Here is a 19,869-nt window from a genome sequence, read left to right as displayed (position 1 = left end):
TACAATAAAAATAAATAAAATATGTATGTATAAAAAAATAATAAATAAATATATAACTAGAAATAAATAACCAAACAATTTTAACTCGACAGCAGGCACAAAACAATGTTGTTATTACCAAAAATATTAAGCAAAAATTAAAAAAACATAAAAAATTAAAAAAATTATGATAATTAAAAATATAAAACCAAAAGCACAAAAAAATAATAAGATAAACAATAACAAATTGTATCTCAATAAAAAATATTGAACCATGAATTTTTTTCTTAAAAAAAATTTTAAATTTTTTTATATAAAAATATTTTTTAAGATATATATTTTTTTTAAAAAATTCTTAAACAAAGAAATCGTTATGCCGAAAAATATGTTAAGTTTTCGAAAGCTTATCAAAAACTCACAAAAATTACTGCCGTTAAGTAAAAAAAAACAGGTTCCAAATATTATAATTTTACGAAATGAAAACAGTTTCCATATATTATGCTTTTACATAATTTTACTATCTGACTTGAATAATAACTGTTTCCAAAGGATATTTGGTGCTTCCCCGAAATAAGTATTAAAAACAAGCAACGGTCGTTGCTACTGTTTACTTTTTTTTGACGCGAAAAAACGAGAGTATTTTTACTTTAAGTGAATTATTTTTGGCTGTTTTTAATTTTTGTTTATTATTTATACTAAGTTAAACTCTTATATAAGCCTTGAATTCTGTAATACAACTTTTTATTGTTGCATTAAAGACTGCGTTGTTATAAACACTTTAATATTGATAGAACTGCTGTTTACTTATTTTTGACGCACACAGTATGTATGTATTATGCTTTTACAGCTCAACTACAGTCAAATCAATTTTCCCGAAGATCGCATATGGACACATCTTCCCAATTGGGAGATAACGCTTAAGATCTCCACATTTGTGCCGGTTATAATTTTCGGCTTATACGGTAATTTTGTCATACTACAGCTGATCGTAATGAATCGTCCGCTACGAACGGCAACGAATATGCTAGTGTGCAATATGGCGGTAGCCGATATGTTGACACTTTTAATATGTCCTGCTATGTTCATGATCAACGATTTTTATCAGAACTATCAACTGGGTTCGATAGGTTGCAAAATGGAGGGTTTCTTGGATGTGGCTTTTCTTATAACAGCCGTTTTAAATTTATCGGCTGTTAGTTACGATCGGCTAACAGCTATCGTACTGCCGACGGAAACACGCTTAACTATGTGGGGCGTGAGATTTGCGATTGCCTTCACATGGTTGGGTGGATTTTTAATAGCTTTGCCGTTGGCTATATATAGAACGTACAAGGTAAGCTTGAAAATTTTTAATTAAAAAAATCAATAATTTCTTTGAGACGACAACTTTCTTATAACTTTTTAAGGTACGTGTATGGAAGAACTTCAAAGAGATGTATTGCAAAGAGAATACCCAAATATTACCCAAATATTGGTATTTTTTAATTACGGTTATGGTATGGTTGCCGCTGAGCGTAATGCTAATTTGTTATTCAGCGATTTTCTTCAAGGTAAGCATTCTGTTCCATTAAAAAAAATTCTTTGTCAAATTCTACATTTCACACACAGCTCGATCGTTACGAGAAGCGTGTGCTTAATCGTGAACATCCACTGAGTGTATCCTATAAGAGAACTGTGGCCAAAACGCTCTTCATTGTGGTGATCGTTTTCATTGCGCTGCGTTTGCCATTCACAATTTTGGTCATTTTACGTGACCAATACATAGCCACAAATGATAGTTCCGTAAATGTTAGTTTTCGCACCTTCTGGTATATATCACAATATCTAATGTTCCTGAATGCTGCTGTGAATCCACTGATCTATGGTTTTAACAATGACAACTTTAGACGCGCTTACGATCAGACACCACTGTGTAACTGCTTTAAACGTAATACCAACAAAATACAGTCCAATGTGAGTATAATTAGGCCGCACTTATTTAAATATCAATTACTAGATTTTATATTTTTCTTTGTTGCTAGAAATCTTCCTGCTGCAGCGGCTGCATGTGCTCTATGTTCAAATGGTTTAAACTGATCTGTGGCTGTTTCAGTTTAAGAGCGAAAAAAACTTTCTCTTTTACTGGTGATCAACAGGTGCAGAATACGGAGGTGGCACGTAGTGCAAGAGCGTCAATAGTGGTGACGCCAGCGCTGTCGAAAGAGACGAATGTGAACGATGTACAAACAACGTATAATCGTTTCGACAATGAGGGTTACCATAATAACGTTATAGACGAAGGGTTTATATGATTTACTGTATTTTATGTAAGAAACTATGATTATCAAATATGTTGAATTTAGTATATTTAATACTTTTCGTTTTTGTTGTTGTTTTTTCTTGATGCTGTTGTATAAAATAACCTAAAATTTTAATATTTCATGAAAAATATACGCAAAATAGTAAAGATGGGAGTTAATGAGGAGGGCCATTGCGTTATATTGCGTAGTCGAAAAAGTCTTTTCGTATTTTGTCAATAGATGTCGTTGAAAACGTACATACATATATCTTCAGTGCTACCAATCACATTGTGTCATAATTTATGGTGCTGGAAATGTGAGATATTAAGCTTCATTTAACGAAAAAAGAATTAAATTCGGGGAAGTTGAAAAAAAAGTTACAGCTGTTTAAAAATTAGTGAAAATTGTTTTATAAAAATTTTTGTATAAAAAACGGAAGAATGCCACGCAAGCCACAAATGAAATTTGTTTACGAAGACGATGCTGTATCACTTTGTGTAGCACAACAATGGTTCGCTCGCGTCCGTTCTGGAAATTTCAAAATTTCAATTTACATTGATGAAAGTTTTACACTGATGGAATAAAGTCTCTAGCGGAAAAATAACAAAAAGTGGTGGACCAAAATGGTACATATTTGTTTATATATTTATTAGTACAATATTAATATAAAAAAATAATTTGAAGTTTGATTAGAAATACGAAAAGACTTTTTCGACTACCAATATGTCTTCAATAAAAATAAATGTTTAAGTATTAAATTGTCAACCAAATGCCATAAAGGGTTAATAAATCATATGTTCTCATATATAAGGCAAGAAAAATTATGAAGCCTCTTTTTTCATGCTATTTTATGGTCCTTCAATACATTATGTTCTCAACTGGCTCGCTTAACGGGTTAAGTTACATTTTTCTCTCTTGCGAATATCTCTTGTTTGTATATTGGTAACTATATTCATCTGATCACCAATTAACAGTTACAAAATCGATTGTATTACCTAACTAGGCGAGGCGATTTTACAATAATACGAGCATATATCGTGCATATACTAAATACATAGAAAGGTATATAAGGCTTTTAAATATAATTATTTGGGAGTAATAGTAATTAGCCGTTCAAGCGTGTGTTTAGAACATAAAAAATTATAATAATTTTCTGCGAAGTAACTAAAATAATTTAAAAACCTTAAAAAAAAATAAAATAAAATAAAATTTATATATAAAATATTTTGAAACAAAAAACATTTAAAATATTTAGAAACAAAAAAATTATAAAATATTTAGAAACAAAAAAAATATATACATACATATATAAAATGTTTGTTCATATATTTATATTGATTTTTATGAATTGTGTAAGTAAATGCTTGTGTTTTCATGTGAATTTTAATGCATTTTATGGCGCACAACTCGAACCGTTTAATACGCAAATGCAAAAACGTGAAATGGCGCAGTTTTTCGATAAAGGTATGTTAAAATAGAAAAGTAGAGAAATTGGAAATTTAGGTAGAAAACTAATTATATTTTGAAACAACAACAAAACAATGGTGGCTTGTTCAAGGAAAATTAATAATTTAGCATAATTTAGAATAATGCAATTGGAAACGTGTGAATCAAAAAAAGGTGCCTATGACTATAATGGAATATTTTTTTTAACAAAAACAAATATTCTTTTCGTATTTTCTAAGCTTTACTCTTTCGAATTTTAATTAAAGAAATTTAAGTTTGCTAAAAAATATATACATATTAAAAATATATGCATAAAACTTCAATTACAAGACGGACATATTGAAACAAAAATAAAGTTTTCGCTCCCACGTTGGCAGTTTTAGTTTTCGCTATCGTTTCTCCTACTTTTTAGGTGTGCTTTGTCAGCCTCTTTGCTTTTTTCCTTCAACGCACACACGTATCTACTCCAAACCGAAGAGCTCTTTCTTCATATAACCCGATTTGTGCGTTTCCAAATACTTTATAAATAGCGCCATATTCATTACACCCTCCTCATTATCCAGATCGTCGCAGAAGAGTTGCTCTTTGAAACCATCGAAACGCCGCCGCTGCTCCAATTTACCCTGCCACAGTTCGCTCTTGCAAATAGTGATGTGCTGCCAGTGCATAGCTTTAATTATGCGCCAAAACTCCTGGGTGTGCGCACGCAAGCCCTCGACGCATATAATGCCCGGCTTGCCGGGACGCGAAAATCCACTCAAGTCCATATTGCGTGCCACTCTTTGAATCTCTTGCCGCTTTTTCTTCGATTTAATGTGATGCGAGTAAATCCATAGGCGCTCACATTCCAATGCGCTCTCATTTTCATCGGCCGCCACCTGCTTTTTCAACTCGAATTCGCCAGCATCACGCGTGATTAGGTCATTCAGTTCATCCTGTAACCAGGATACCACCTGAAATACATAGCATTCACTCTTATCCATTGTGTTTATGTACTTTTCAATTTCACGCTTTAAATGCTGTTCTTTAGCTTTGCCCAAAAGCGTGCTAAATATCGTTACAATCGCATTCTCCAGCAGCGGATAGAGATTCGGCAATTCAATGCGTATATCCACTTTCTCCTTGGACTTGCCATGCAGTACGCTCACAGTAATTATATAATCCAAATGTGCCTTTAACACGTTGGTGGGCACGACAGTGGGCGTCTTGAGAAAATCATTGAAGTCGCTGATGACGCTCGCATCGAGTATATGCATTTCGCCGGGCGTACAGTAGATCGATGAGAGCAAGTCGACCTCCTCCAGTTGCTTCGTAATACATTGTACATATAGCTCGCGTTCGTTCAATTGGTCGAGTTGTAATGTTGGCTGATCGGCGTCCATGTTTTATGTTTATTTTTCGCTGTAAGAGCAGAAATTTTCAATCAGATCGGTATACAATAAATGGGCACATAAACATTACAAATGTATTATGCCCAAATACATTATATACCGATAGATAAGTAAATATTTCTGTGCTTCACTTTGACTAACGATTTACATTTGTAAGCAGGTAACAGTTATGTATAAGTATGTGAGCATCTGATAAGCTTGTGTATGAAGATTTAAGACTTTGGTGAGAGACATACGTTACTAAATGGTATAAGCAGAACAAAAACAAGAAAAAAAAGGTTAACTTCGGTTTCACCGAAACTATGAAGCCCTTTGAAATACATTTCTTATAGCATAACAGGCTATAAAAAGATTTTTATCGGTCAGTTGGTATGACAGCTATATGCTATAAGTGGTCCGATCTGAGCGACAATTTATTCGGAGAGTGTAGCATAGCACTGGGCAAAATCCATGCCAAATTTCGTGAAGATAGTTACTTTGTAAGTTTCCCAGACAAGGGTTTGATTACGATCGGTCAGTTTATATGTCAATTATATACTAAAGTGCTCCAATATCGACAAATTAACAGCTTTTTTGGGAAAAAAAAGGATCTACGCAAATTTTCAGAGCGATATCTCAAAAACTTCGGTACCAATTCGGTTATATACAGATAGAAATCGTCATAGTTGGTTATAAAATGGCTTACCATCTGATCAAATTTGACACGGACTGGTCTATTTTCTTCTTTCTTTTGTACGTATGAATCTTGATCTCCATAATTCAATTAGTTTGTGTTGGACAGCTATTTGTTCATGATGCGAAATTGATATGGAAAAAAGATGAACAATGAGTTTACTTGAAATGTTACGTTTCCAATGGAATCACGGCTACGGAGTTGTTGAAAATGTTGCAAAGTGTTTTGGGAAACACAACTATTTGAGCATCGTCTATCATCCATTCACCTCTGTTAATGACGATAACATCGGTTAAGTTATAGAGACAGTGCTTGAAAATCATTGTCTTGGATCAGATTGGCAGAGGTTCTCAACATTATGGATCACCCAATACATTTTGGTTAAAGTTTTGGGTATGAAGCGTGTCAATGGTAGACTGGTATCAAAATACCTCAACTTTATGATAAAACGACGTCGAGTAGAAATCGCAAAAAAGTTGTTTTACAATGTAGCTGTGGACCCCCCATACATTAAAACTGTCAAAAATGAGCGGAAACCGAAAACTCCAAATTCGCCGAAGGCCATCCTAGCCGAGGCTTATATTATAACAAGTATATGGAAAATTTGAAAAATCGGATGCGATTGGCTATTTTGAAGGCGTTAATAAATTTTTGTAATAAAATACGCGTATGTGAAAATAGTTAGATAGTCCGGATCAAATTTGATCATATGGCTTGTTTGCTTAACAACTTCTTATTTAATTATGAAAAATTTTTATTGAAATTTTAATTATATTATAAAACATTTGTTAAGATAAAACTGATATTTAAACACATTAATATATATACGCTTGTAGCTGCCTATTCCTTCAATGGACTCAGTAAAATCGAGTCGGTGCCGGTTTCTTTCCCGACTGATATTTGTATACTCGCATTGGAAGGTGTAAAATATGCAGCCTCCTTGCATAGAAACAAAAATGGTGTGCGGCACTTAACAGTTTACAAAAATGTGGTATGTATTCTGGTAAAATACGTTCCACAACCGATTTATGCGTTAACGTCGGTGTTTTGCAGAACAATAACTATAATGAGCTGCACAAGATTGCAATGCCCAATGCAATTGCCATGGATTGCAAAGCGCTCGCTTCAAAGGGCTACATTGCGTTGGCCTTTAATCTCACACAAACGATTGAGAATGCACGAGATGGCTCGCCGATTTACGTGCTCACCGCCGATGATCGCCTACGCGCTGTACAGTTCTTTGGCACTAAAAATTTGTATTCGATTTATTTGCGCACCACGGCGAATGATCTGTTTATGTTGCAAACATTGCGCAGCAGCGATGATGCACCGAACCCACACTGTCCCTATTACAAGTGGTCGGGCACTTCGTTTACGCTGCTCGCGCGTATACCGTGTAGTAATGCGCGTCATGTCGAACCGTTCGCCATTAACTATGAGAATTATGTGGCTTTGGCGAACTATGCCGATCAGAAGGGACGCACCACAACATATTCGGAAATTTATAAATTCATACGCGAAAAGAAACGTTTTCAGCTCTTCCAGAAGATACGCACCTATGGTGCGGTGGATGTGCGTTACTTTAGTGCACCGTTGGATGAGGTGAAGCGCCGCCACTTTCTGGTCTATGGCAATTCGGTGAGCAGAAGTAAGAGTGCTGTGCGCGGTGAGGACACCAATGAGGCGGATTCAGTCTTTTACGTCTTCGATAAGGGACAATTCGTGCCGTATCAGAGTTTATCGCTGTATGCGGTGGAACAATTCCTTCCAGTGCAGGTAAGTTGTTTAGTCTGTAAATTTTTGCAATAATTCATTTTATGTCGAAAAAAACAAAGAATGTTGATGCGGAGAAGTTTTTACTGCTCGTGGCTTGCAAGGATCAGGATACAAAAATTTACAATCTGAACGATTGGAAATTCGAACCGTCAAATGTGCAATTTACCGAAGGCGCTTTGGGGCGGGGCGTATCGAAGATGAGAATTCATCAAGAGAACGAAAAAAGCTTTTTAGGTAAGTTTTGCAGTTGAGACTATAATATTTACCAGAAGTAAATAAAAGGCGAGTTTCGGGTATTGTTTTCCCATTCAATATTTTTTACATATTAAAAGCAAATATTTCAGAAGGGGGAAAAAATCAAATTAGTTCCTACACTTCAAAAAATCTGCCAAAAACTGATTTTAATGCGTCATAACTCATTCGCCCTTGCCGCGTCAAAAACGAGTTCCTTTCATAACTCTTTTGTTTATTACTCCATTTCGAAGTTTCATGTATCATCGAAAATATCGAAAATGTAAAGTTGTATGCTGAGCTCAACACAGTATCTACGACATTGAAAAAACTCAATTTCTGATTGCTTATCATTTAAAGATCGACAGTTAATCAGAAAAATTGCTTTTTTTAATTGTGCTCGTATAATGTAATTCCAGTCATCGCAAATGAGAAAATGACCGAAAATGATACGAACATTTTTCTACCGATCTTCAAGCAAGACGAACACGCCAATGCATTACGCCAACAGATTATCGATTGGACTAAAACGCAGATAGAGCGTTTAGCGCAAATCGATATTAGTAAACTGCAACAGGACGTACAGGTAATATTTGAGAAAAGCAATAACATTTAGTCTATCATAAGACAAATTGGCAACAACAATCATACTGTAACACTTTCAGCAAAAATTGTCACAAGGCCAACGGCCGAACATCAACACGCATGTGCCAATTATTCCTCAGGCCGACATACAAACTGTACACACCAATACTGTAAGTAGCGCATACAAGTGCAAAATAATAGCAAATCCTAACTGTTAAATCGCGTTTCGCTATCTTAATGCACGCAGTTCGTTTATCCGAAACGTCATTTTACCAGTCATTATTGGCAGGCGTTGAATTTCGCCACACAAGCAGTGAATGGCATAGAGGCTGAGCTCAAATCAGCGACTAAAGCGCGTCTTAAACGTGCCACGCCCACAACTGATGCTATCAAAGAATATGCCAACATTAGAGTCGACTCACTTATTGTTAAGCACAAACTCGAGGCGCAACAAGTGAACGGTGTTAAGGCAACACGACCCACATTTCAACGTATCAAAGCTAAAAAAGTGCGTGTAACGGGTAGGTATCAAGCAACGGAACGTACATTGCAGGAGCACGATTCCACTGCGACGACAGCAACAGTTGTGGCGCCCACATTGGCAGTCAACAACTTGCAAATCAATGGACATTTGAATGATTATATATGGAACGATTTGCTAAATTATACATTGAAGCGTGAGGGTATGCAATTTCTTGAACAGTCGGCACATATAGGTAATTTAGTGGCGGAATCAGTGCGTGTGTTAAGCGCTGATATTGATGGCAATAATTTGAATTATCTCATACCAATCGATGGCGGCGATGGAACGGTTGACGATCATACATATATGGTTAATCAATCGATACTGTTTGAAGCACCTGTAAAAGCTAAGGAGTTGATTATACATGAGCGTTTAAATCATATCAATGTGCAACAGAATAAACTTGATGTGCTGCTGAAGCCAATGGCGAATGTAACACAGCTGATAGAGGGTGTGAAGGCTTTTGAGAATGTGCGCATTTTGCAGCCGGTTACAATGGCGGTAAGTGTGGGGGTGAGTAGTGCACTTCTATTAGATCGAATAATTACTCGGCTATAATCGCGTAAGCGACACCGCCAGTAAAGAAGAATAATAAATTATATAAATACAACGCTTTTTGAATTTTTTGATAAATTTCATAAAAAAATAAAGTAATTTGAAATAACAATATAAATATGATTATACTGCTAATTGCAATTATTTCATACTTCCACTCTAGGGTAGGACGTTGGGTTCAAGTTTACAGTCCTTGTCCTCGCAACAAATCATACACGATGACCTTGTACTCAATGGAGATTTTACGATAAAAGGCGATGCAATTATATCCAATCGACTGAGCGTAGGCGATTTATTAGATCAAAAAACCAAAATTAGTACGAAAAAGACGTTGGAAAATAGTATCGATATAACGCAGACGCTGGCGAATGTTAATATTAAATTTGAACAACCAGTGGAAGCAAATAATACATTATTAACATTCATCAATACAGTGGACTTGCAGCAACTAATTAAAACAAATTTTAAAAGCCTACAGCTAATTGAGGGCGAGAAACATTTCAAGCAGACACTCGAAATACGCAGAGGTTTCAGTGAAGTGAAAAGTGTAAATGGTGTGGATATTGAAAAATTGTCCGAACGTTTTTTATTTAAGTCTGCAAACCAAACTATCAGCGCACCAATGCATTTGGGTAGCATACAAACGTCCAGGTATGTGAATGATAACACAATAATAAAGCAAATAGCATATTTATATTGCATTCTTTTATATTTATGTAGTGTTACTGCACATAATTTAAAGCTAAAGGATAGGCCAATTGAAGCATATGTCACCAACAACGGACACCAGCATTTGCCTGTCACACTAACAGTGGCAGAGTTAAGTGCACGATCTTTGAACATCGAACGATTGCATACTAATGGACATATTTTCGGCAAGCCGGTGAACTCTACCTACGAACAACCACTTATGGCGCAGTTATTGTCTAACATGACAAAAGGCATTGATTTGCTAACTCCAAGGCAAAAATTCCCGCACACTATATTTGTGGGCAATTTACGCTTGAGTGATGGTATTATTAATGGACGCAAAATTCAGGCAATAGAAAAACAGCTACAGCATCTAAATGCAGATATACATTTTGAGGGGAGCTACAAATTCAATTACAATATGAATATAAGTCATTTAACATTTCAAGGTAAATTTAATGACATACCTGCAATGGAATTTGGGCAGAGTTGGTTGCAGAAAAGTGGCAGACAAGTCTTTACTTCCCCACAAAGCTTGTCGGAAGTAAACTGTTTAAAAGAAATGCAGCTTGATGGCACACTTAATAGTCACCGAATAGACGATTTCTTTACAAACACCTACTGGATAAACCGGAATGAGTATATTGACACTATGGACTTTCGTAAGTATAACTCTAAATAATAAACGAATTATATGGATTTGCATCTTAATTTAGAAAACCCTATTCAAATGGAGGCGATGCTTAGCACAACCACGTTAAATGGTATACATGTACCTCTGGATATTATTATTGCCAACTCTACTGCACCCCAAAGGTTTTATGCCAGCACATCCATTCTCGGCCAGCTTAATGTATTAGGTTCTGTTGGTATTTACAATGTATCCACCCTGAATGGCATAAACTTGCGGGAATTGGAAAGATTTCTGAGTGGTGTTGGAGATGATACTTTTCATGTGGAACATGCGAGCTTTGCTCAGACGCCACTTTATCACACTTTAAACCGATACGAATTGTCAATGTTGCTAGACAAAGTTTGGCTGGCCAATGAAAACGTACGCCTAAGTCAACATATCGAATTGGCAAATGCTACTTTTGAGGGACTGTTGGAATTTGAGGTAATTTAATACACATTGGTAATGGTAAAAAAAAAAGAAAAATAATTACACACATTCATAGGGTTTAGTGAATAATATAAATTTGCAATATTTAAAAGAAAATTATTTGAGTTTATCTCGACCACAAGATATGCGCACCGAATTGATTCTGGCCAGTGAGGCAAAGTTCGAAGGTGAATTGTCTGCCAACAACATACGATTGGCTGGATTACTAGTGGAAAATAACAGGTATGAAATGTATCAGGTGTTCAGAATACTAACCATAAACAATAATCAATTATATTTTGCATATTCCTACACTTGATAATTTAACGAGTTTAATGTAAGTGAGTAAAGTAAAAAATCATATATCTACATATAGATATTTGTTAGTTTACTCATTTATTTTAGCATTAATTTTAATATTTTTTTTCTAATATTTATACACGAACAAAAAGTTCAGCGCAATATAACCGTCGTTTACCTTGCACATTGCTTGTATCATATAGAAAACGATAAAGAGAAAATCAATTCACTGCGTAATTTGAAAACCACTGTAATTAGTCACTTGAACAAAGCGACGAAAACGGGGAGAAACAAAAACAGATGATTCACAAATCAATGCGCAGACGATAACCAACCAACAACTATAATGATTGCGTACATTTCACAATTTATTTTACAAATTTCATGTTGTGTACATTACCTTTTAGTTATTTATATATTTTGCACATTTAATTTTGCAAATTTTCTACACAAAAAGTAAAATCGAAGGCCACACGCGAGACACACTTCACTATTTACTTCAACAAAACATGAAAACTGTCAGAGAATTACCAATGTGGCCACTCTCTGTTATCTACTTATATAAATAAAAAAATTTAACGTCAAAGGGAGATAGAATTCCTCAAAAATTATATGATTAAGAAAATATATGTTCAGGTTATATTAACTCTAAATTTTTTATATTCATAAAATATTTTATAAGTATACTATTATATTAGTTTGAATGTGTAATGTAGCAGAAATAAGTAGTAATAATATACGACCATGGTAACACTGCTAGTTCCGAGAGACAAGTATTATTACAGAAGCTTCTAAACTATTTGAGATAGCTATACATATAAAAAAACGCCAATTCTTTAAATATTACTATTCTTTTTTTCATAAAGACTAATTTTGCTAAGAAATGTACCTTTATTAAAATTTCACACGTTTTCAGAAATTCAGCTATGAATTTCGACGAATTCGTCGCAAATACACTGAAAACAGATGGACCTCATGAAGTACGCGCTAGCTGGAGCTTAGTAAGCGCACTAATACAAGAAAATTTGGAGAATGTACAAATAAACAATTTGAATTTGGCACATGATGTATTGCGCCTGGACACACCTTGTGCTCCTGTAACGGCACCAAAACACTTAAAGTCAACTAATATTCGAAAACTATATACCACAACAAGCAGTTCCATAAATGGTATACCAATAAATGATTGGATGCAAACGGCGGTTTATGTGCAAGGCAATCAGACTATTAATGGTAACATCACTCTTAACACCGTTAACATGTACAAAGATCTGAGTGTATTAGGCACCGTCAATGGCATATCCAATTTCGGCGAACATACTTTATTGTTACGTAACATTGGAAAACAAATACTACACGGAGATATATACATAAATAGTTTGTTATCCAAGAACCGTGGTATATTAGTAAATAGTTTTGAAAATTTGTCCGTTAATAACATCAATGGACAACAACTAGGCGATTTCTATGCGCAAATCGCAAATATTTCTAAAGTAGTAAGCGTTGACGGGAATTTGGTCTTTCTGCAGCCGTTGGTAGTACAAGAATACCATAATCGCGATACAAGTGGAAGCAAATGGAAACGTAATATATCTGCAGTAAACCAAGTTGTGGGCAATGAAATGACTGAGATGCCCAGCTGGAAGAATATTCTTACAAGCGTGCAACAGTTAAAAGGGTTCGCAGATGGTAAGTCATAGCAAATACATATATAAACCTTTAAATCATTTTTAATAAATATAAGATATAAAAGAATACATCTGTAACTCCTAACAGCTTCCTACTATATCTTGAACACTTTTAAAATTCGCCAAAGAATACCCGTTAATACTACTAAAATGGTACATTTCAAATTGAAGGAAGAAGACAAAAACTCCATTGATGTTATTGGAATAGTGAATGAAAATAATGAGCATTCCCCCATAATGTACTACAAATGGTCATTAACAGAAGAACAATTTCAACCCTTAAAAGGTACGTAAAAGATGTATTTTTGTTTTTGTTAGAAACATTATAAAATGGTTTTGAAAAGAATTAAATCACAAACACCGTTATATATTTATATACTAGATATAATTACTTTATTTTAAATAGCATTCAAATTGCGTGGGCATATTTTGTCCAATAGTATTCGAATAATTACAAAAAATGTCAAAAATTAAAGTAAAGGCTTTAAATACATACATACATATGTACATATGTATTATTCGCGTACAAAGTAGGTTTAAACATTTTCCAACATTACTACTGTCCGTGCTTTGTTTAATCGAAAAACGTATAAAATGTGTATTAAATTGTACGTCGTTGACGTAATTTTCAATATTAACAAATTTAGTTAAATACGTAATCAGCGTACAAAATATAGTTTAAAATACTTTTAAGAAACGAAATTAGAGTGTTGCTTACTCTTTTGTCTTAAAACCAAAAGTTATTCACTTATTGTTCCAATTCATCGCTTTGGACATCAATTATTGCGCGTAGTATGCCCAACTCTAATTTTTGAGCCGATCGCGGTCGTAAACGATTCATAACGTTTGCAACGTAAAGACCTAATGCTTCATGTCGTGATGAATTACAAAGATTTTTGAAGAAAGTCGGCGGCAGTGAATTGTCAAAATTTCCTAAATTAATGATACCACCTGTCGCGTTTGTATGATTTGGATGATTAACTGCTCCAGCCACAGCGCCATTAATGGCACCATTGCCAGAGTCGAATATAATGTCATTACGAAAGTCTATCTCTTCAAGTCGTGGTGAATATCCATTCGTTGATGTGGAAGCTACTGTAGCGGCTGTTGAAGAAGATGGACCACCACCACCACCGTTCGTTAACTCAACTCGAGGATTCCCTGTTATTGTAATTAAATTTATACCCGTTGGTTGATTAACGTCATCATTTGGCTCCTGTTTGATATTAATGGTTGAATCATTATTTAAAGAAAGAGAGCTCTCTTGAAGAGATGCGCTAGGATTAGCACTGTTAGCAGTCGATGTACTTCGAGCATTTGTTGTTGTCTGGACTGTTGAAGCTGTCGCAATTGAGTGATTGTTATTTGGTTTTTTAGCAGGTTGGGATCCTGGCTGTGTTTCCACTAATTTACGTTTAATTGATTCAGGCAATGGTATACTCTCGCCGACACCCAATACTTGACCCGCTACTCGTATAGTCGAATTTTTCTGCTGACCGCTGTTACTTGATGACTGACCTACCCGGGGCGTACCACTGTAAGTATTTCCAGCTGCTGCACTTGATGATGTTTTCTTCATGGTTATTCCCTTCTTATGCAATGCAGCGGCAGTAGCAGCGGCCGATGCGTTGGATGTAGGCGTGGAATTAGATGTTGTATTAGAAGCTGGACGCGATGAGTGGGCTAGGGAATTCAACACCTTCTTTTCCTCTGCTGCTGGTGATGAGGATTTGCTCTGGTTAGCGGCGGTTAATTTTGTTTGTAGTTTAAGCAAAGGCTTTTCCTCCTTTTCGGGGGTTGATTCAGTAGATCCACTAGATTTTATAGATTTCGATGGACTTTCACCATCTGATGTAGCTGCTGTATTTTTTCCTTGTGCGGCTGTTTCTTCTTCTTCCTGTACTTCTAACATCTCATATTCTTCATCTTCCTCCATAGACACCATACCATCACTTAAAATATATATTCAACTTTAAAAATATAATGTAAAAATGGATATACCACTTACTCGTCCTGCTTTGGGTCTTCTTCTTGAATAGGCTGATGAATTTGCTCCATTAGATCAAATAGTTTCCATGATGGAGTGCGTTTGGTTTTCTCTTGCTCGTATTTCTTTTGGAGTACTTTAAATATCGATCGAGCCTCATGCACTGTAACCATTTAACAAAATTAAAAAGGCGAAATATAATAATTCGGAACATATTTACCGGACAATTTATTATTTTTGCCTACGCGCGCCCAAGCATCGTCTATTTCTTTTTTGCCTGCTGGCGGATAATTGGGATGTAATACTTTTTCCTCGGCTATATCTGCCAATATTTTATCGAGCTGAATGGGCATTATATAGCGATATTTCTAAGAGATTACCACACACTTTTATTAATTAGTTATTTGTATTTGCAGTTTTAAACAAAATATTTGTCAAGAAATTTTTGTATGCCAATTTTGCTACTTTTTCATCTGCTTTCTACACTGCTTTGCTTTGTTTTATGTGTGTGTAATTTTATGAATGCAGTAACGCGCTTCTTGCAAAACAAAGCGGCGACCGAGCAACGAAATGAAACGGCGCGCAATGTATATATTTTGCAAACTACTCTGGCGGTATAACTATCTCTTTTCTTTATTAATGACTTAAAGGGCGTATGGTGCGAACTGACGCGCAATATATCGAACTCAAGGCCGTTACAAAAGGAAATGTTTGGAAAGTATGTAAATTGACGGGTTGTATTGAAAGACAATAATTAAAATATGATAATAGAAAACAAAAAAAAAAACATGAATCAATAAGTTAAATCTAAACAATTTATTTAATTTTTATAATAATAACTGCTTTTAATAATAGTAACTATAGTGGAGTAATTGTGAAAATATCTATAATGAAATCTGCAAACGGAAATGTCGACAGTTTGTTAGCAACTGTAGTGATAAACAAAAATCTGAAAAAAGCAAAGTTCAGTTCAACAATTATAGAAATTGACAATCAATTTTTCCAGTTTTATGTTTAATGTTTGTTCCAAATGCAAAGCAATAACATTTTATACCCTGGTATACTTTTGAGCTTTCTTGCACTTATAACTGCAGCTTCTGAAAGTCCAACCCCGATAACTAAAAACAGGTCTTTACCGCTTGTTATCAATACATGGGAGTTCACCCAAGCTAATACAGCAGCTTGGTTCATACTGAATCAAGAACCAGGTGGTAATGCTTTAGATGCGCTTATCGAAGGCTGTGCCACTTGTGAACGCCTACAATGTGACGGCACTGTCGGCTATGGTGGCTCGCCGGATGAAAATGGAGAAACTACACTGGATGCTATGGTTATGGATGGCAGCAATATGAACATTGGAGCAGTTGCTGGCCTAAAACAAATAAAGGATGCTATAAGTGTAGCACGGCATGTACTGGAGCATACAAAGCACACTTTGTTGGTTGGTGATGCAGCAAGTAACTTTGCTGAGAAAATGGGTTTTCGACGAGAAACACTTGCCACGAACAATTCAATCGATATATGGAAAACATGGCGTCAAAATAGTTGTCAACCCAACTACTGGTTAAACGTATATCCGGACCCTACCAAAAATTGTGGTCCATACAAACCAATCTCTTTCGATGTTTTGACCAATGAAGACGTTTATCGCTATGAATACCAAATTGGACGCTGGAATCATGACACAATTGGCATGATTGTCATTGATAAAAGTGGTCAAATATATGCAGGAACATCTACTAATGGTGCCAAACATAAAATACCTGGACGTGTTGGAGACTCTCCCATACCCGGTGCAGGTGCTTATGCAGATAATGAAATCGGTGCAGCTGTAGCTACAGGTGATGGTGATATAATGATGCGGTTTTTGCCAGCGTTGGTGGCGGTAGAAGGATTACGTGCGGGTAGGACGCCCACAGCAGCAGCAGAAACTGCAATGCAACGAATCAAACGTTACTATCCAGATTTCAGTGGAGGTTTGGTTGTAGTTGACCGGTTTGGAAACTATGGTGCTGCTTGCGTAGGGATGTTAAAATTCCCATACTCAATTGTGAGTGGTGATGCGACGCAAAAGACAAGAGTAGAATATAAGTATTGTAAAACTGGTCCAACATTTTTGTGACTGAAGAAAAAATTGTGTAAACAAAACTAATAAAATTACTATTCCACTTGTAAAATGTTTTTGTATATCAACGCAAGAATTAGCAGGTTTTTACAACGCAAATTAAAGTTATATTAAAAGAAAAAAAAATATTTTAAAATATGATCAAATAATTGTTATAAATATTTTGAACATAAGTACTTAAACAATTAATAAATTTCAGGTTACTCTTGGCTTCCAAAACAGGCTAAGCTAATTGACATAGCACCGATTTTATTTAGCCAGGCTGATGATGAATATAATGTCGCAGTTTTAAATAAGCATAATTCAAGTTATTTATTATCAAATCTAAAATTAAATTTAGAAAATATGCTAGATGGAAAGCAATTTTTTCCAAACTTAAAACGGCTTACAATAGAAGGAGAACACTGTTTGGCCACTCAAGCAATAACAAACAATGATTTAACTAAGATATATTGTATCAAGGAGGAAATTGGTCCCCAATTTCACATCTACGAAAAGTTTGTGATTCCTGGGAATGGTATTCAAGAGGTAATAAGTTATAAAATTGTACTATCTGTATTTACATGTGAAATTTAAATACTTTCAGCTCCTACAAGTAGGCAAGGATACATTAGCAATTTTGCTAACCGATTCCGTTGAAATATGGACAACACATCCAAGTTTAAACCTTAAACAAAGTTTGTTTATTTCAAAAGCTATGAAAATGGCAAGTACGGTGTTCAATAACAACACATTTCTAGCTATTCAGTGCGAAAAACAAGCCAACAGCTTGCATGGTGGAACATTAGAAATTTATAGGTAAAAACTTTGTATACAATTACCTCTGTTAATAACCAATATAAATTGTATTCCTTAGTTCTATAAATTCCACAAATTTTGGGCATCTGCAAACTTTGGACTGCTCGGATGTTATACAGATATCATTCGGAAAAATTGTGCGAACTGGAGATTTACTATTATTTACTTTGAGACGAAATATTGATGCACCATTAACAATATATCAGTACAAAGGCGTATTGGGCTTCCAACAAATTGTAGGTGCAACCACTTTACCAGCAATACGCGCATATCAGTTGTTGCATTTAGAAAATGCAGATAAACAGATAATTGCACTAATAACCAGCGAAGGATTGTTATTTGTGGAAATAGTGTTAAGAAAATTTTGAAACAATTGTCAAATTAGATTTTTTGCATGTGTTTAGTTTACAGGTAAATACAATTGATGTATATCAATTACTTGAATATACCTTCATTTCATTTGATCATAAAAATTGCTATTCGACCACCGATATACACTATCCCTAGACAAAAGAAAATGAGATTTCGTGCTTAGGTGCTCACCTATGTTTCCCAAAAACCAGGTCTATGTAACAAAGTTAGAGCTTGCGAGCAATCTGGATTTATACAGCGCCTTCAACGTTTAAATCTATTTTTGATAATTCCATTTTCATTTTGGTTCAGTTCACGTTTTTGCAAATAAAAAATGAATTTATTAACGTTATGTATTTTTAATAAACTTCTAAACCCGGACGATGTAATTAATTAATTGCATTCAAACATGCAACATTTCATTAATTTTATGTTTAATCATCGCTGGATTCTACATTTTCTGTTTGCAAGTTCTTGAATGTGGAAACTGGCACGTATGTCACCAATGTGTATAGTTTGTTAGGTGAGTCCTCATCGTCGTTTCTCCTGCGAGCAAGACGCACACGCACACGGACTGGAGTGGAACTGTAAAAAATCAAATAGTAAACAGTTAAACACATATTTCATAGTATTAGATTTGTGTATACAACTCACCGAATACCCTTGGACCAGATATGCTTGTTCAAACGGGTATCAATTCTAACATCATTGGTGCCCATTTCCTTCTCGGCGAATTTGCGGATTTCCTTAATGGCGCGTGGAGCACGCTTCTTGAAACCAATATTGTGCACACGTTTCGACAAGTGAATGGTGCATTCGCGAGTTACTACCTCATTGATGGCAGATTTGTTGCGCTTTTCAACCTTTTTTGTTTTCGCCATTTTTTATTGGAATTTCTTGCTTGCTAACAAACTCCTGAAAATTCAAAAACAGAATTTTTATAAAAATTATTGCACAACTTTTGCAATTATTAGATTTTTTAAAGACTAAAGCGCCACCATTAGTTGTTTGGACACTTTCTTCACCGATCATTCTGCACTTTTCCAATATTTTAATTTTCGCCTACTAAGGCAACATGAAATGTAAAAATTTGTGCATGTTTTGACACAAAAGTGATTCGCACAAGGAATTTCACACATATTTTGAATTAGAATTTGCAGAATTTCTCGATGTTTTACGATTTTTAAAAAGAAATTTAGGTAAAACCAACCTATCGGAAATGAAAGCCTGACGTAAAAGAATATGACAGCCGTCAGAAAGAAACGTCAATACCAATTTGCATTTTGTTGACATTTTAACCCTAAACGCATAATGTGCAGCGCGACATCAAGGGATGAGATTATTGAGAAATATAAACATGTAAAGTTTTCAGAAAAATTTTATTGAAATG

The 19,869-nt window shown here is 35.1% G+C and overlaps 7 protein-coding genes across 9 annotated transcripts in view; 3 read left to right on the top strand and 4 right to left on the bottom strand.

Moving 5' to 3' along the window:
- The window catches only part of LOC126754863 (alpha-tocopherol transfer protein-like), a 31,371-nt gene extending 19,342 nt beyond the window's left edge, over positions 1–12,029 (bottom strand). Inside the window, exon 1 of the mRNA XM_050467059.1 lies at positions 11,931–12,029. The gene's annotated coding sequence lies outside the window, so the exon portion shown is untranslated. The remainder of the gene's footprint in view (positions 1–11,930) is intronic.
- On the top strand, positions 785–2,352 carry LOC126754920 (neuropeptide FF receptor 2). The gene is made up of 4 exons (XM_050467128.1): positions 785–1,312; positions 1,386–1,529; positions 1,588–1,932; positions 2,001–2,352. Exons 1-4 carry the CDS (start codon positions 815–817, stop codon positions 2,268–2,270), a joined length of 1,257 nt encoding a protein of 418 aa, XP_050323085.1. The 5' UTR covers positions 785–814; the 3' UTR covers positions 2,271–2,352.
- LOC126754854 (uncharacterized) lies at positions 3,572–18,572 on the top strand. Of its 2 annotated transcripts, none has more exons than XM_050467040.1 (16): positions 3,572–3,722; positions 6,605–6,759; positions 6,822–7,544; positions 7,604–7,778; positions 8,195–8,361; positions 8,441–8,530; positions 8,608–9,396; positions 9,602–10,089; positions 10,159–10,790; positions 10,845–11,245; positions 11,307–11,473; positions 12,447–13,219; positions 13,307–13,504; positions 17,530–17,858; positions 17,917–18,128; positions 18,187–18,572. In XM_050467040.1, the coding sequence occupies exons 1-16, from the start codon at positions 3,572–3,574 to the stop codon at positions 18,494–18,496; spliced, it is 5,760 nt and encodes a 1,919-aa protein (XP_050322997.1). In that variant the 3' UTR covers positions 18,497–18,572. The 2 variants fall into 2 exon arrangements, with proteins under 2 accessions (XP_050322997.1, XP_050322998.1); XM_050467041.1 differs by having other exon boundaries at positions 3,607–3,722; positions 8,608–9,384.
- LOC126754872 (RWD domain-containing protein 2A) lies at positions 4,100–12,029 on the bottom strand. Of its 2 annotated transcripts, none has more exons than XM_050467071.1 (2): positions 11,931–12,029; positions 4,100–5,105 (listed from the first exon to the last, which is right to left on the bottom strand). In XM_050467071.1, the coding sequence occupies exon 2, from the start codon at positions 5,084–5,086 to the stop codon at positions 4,166–4,168; it is 921 nt and encodes a 306-aa protein (XP_050323028.1). In that variant the 5' UTR covers positions 5,087–5,105; positions 11,931–12,029; the 3' UTR covers positions 4,100–4,165. The 2 variants fall into 2 exon arrangements, with proteins under 2 accessions (XP_050323028.1, XP_050323029.1); XM_050467072.1 differs by lacking the exon at positions 11,931–12,029 and adding an exon at positions 11,507–11,575.
- Positions 13,582–15,776, bottom strand: LOC126754860 (uncharacterized protein DDB_G0286299). The gene is made up of 3 exons (XM_050467049.1): positions 15,426–15,776; positions 15,227–15,368; positions 13,582–15,170 (listed from the first exon to the last, which is right to left on the bottom strand). Exons 1-3 carry the CDS (start codon positions 15,556–15,558, stop codon positions 13,967–13,969), a joined length of 1,479 nt encoding a protein of 492 aa, XP_050323006.1. The 5' UTR covers positions 15,559–15,776; the 3' UTR covers positions 13,582–13,966.
- Positions 16,097–17,382, top strand: LOC126754864 (putative N(4)-(beta-N-acetylglucosaminyl)-L-asparaginase GD10667). Its single transcript, XM_050467061.1, has one exon. The coding sequence runs from the start codon at positions 16,236–16,238 to the stop codon at positions 17,325–17,327; it is 1,092 nt and encodes a 363-aa protein (XP_050323018.1). The 5' UTR covers positions 16,097–16,235; the 3' UTR covers positions 17,328–17,382.
- Positions 18,573–18,818: 246 nt separating the features above from the next.
- On the bottom strand, positions 18,819–19,754 carry LOC126754916 (60S ribosomal protein L31). Its single transcript, XM_050467121.1, has 3 exons — positions 19,690–19,754; positions 19,134–19,394; positions 18,819–19,064 (listed from the first exon to the last, which is right to left on the bottom strand). The coding sequence occupies exons 2-3, from the start codon at positions 19,358–19,360 to the stop codon at positions 18,914–18,916; spliced, it is 378 nt and encodes a 125-aa protein (XP_050323078.1). The 5' UTR covers positions 19,361–19,394; positions 19,690–19,754; the 3' UTR covers positions 18,819–18,913.
- Positions 19,755–19,869: the final 115 nt, after the last annotated feature.

The sequence above is a fragment of the Bactrocera neohumeralis genome, chromosome 4, assembly GCF_024586455.1.
Source record: "Bactrocera neohumeralis isolate Rockhampton chromosome 4, APGP_CSIRO_Bneo_wtdbg2-racon-allhic-juicebox.fasta_v2, whole genome shotgun sequence".
Classification (NCBI taxonomy): Eukaryota; Metazoa; Arthropoda; class Insecta; order Diptera; family Tephritidae; genus Bactrocera; species Bactrocera neohumeralis.
Note: the sequence above shows the minus strand (reverse complement) of the source record. Positions and strands in the feature narration are given on the sequence as shown.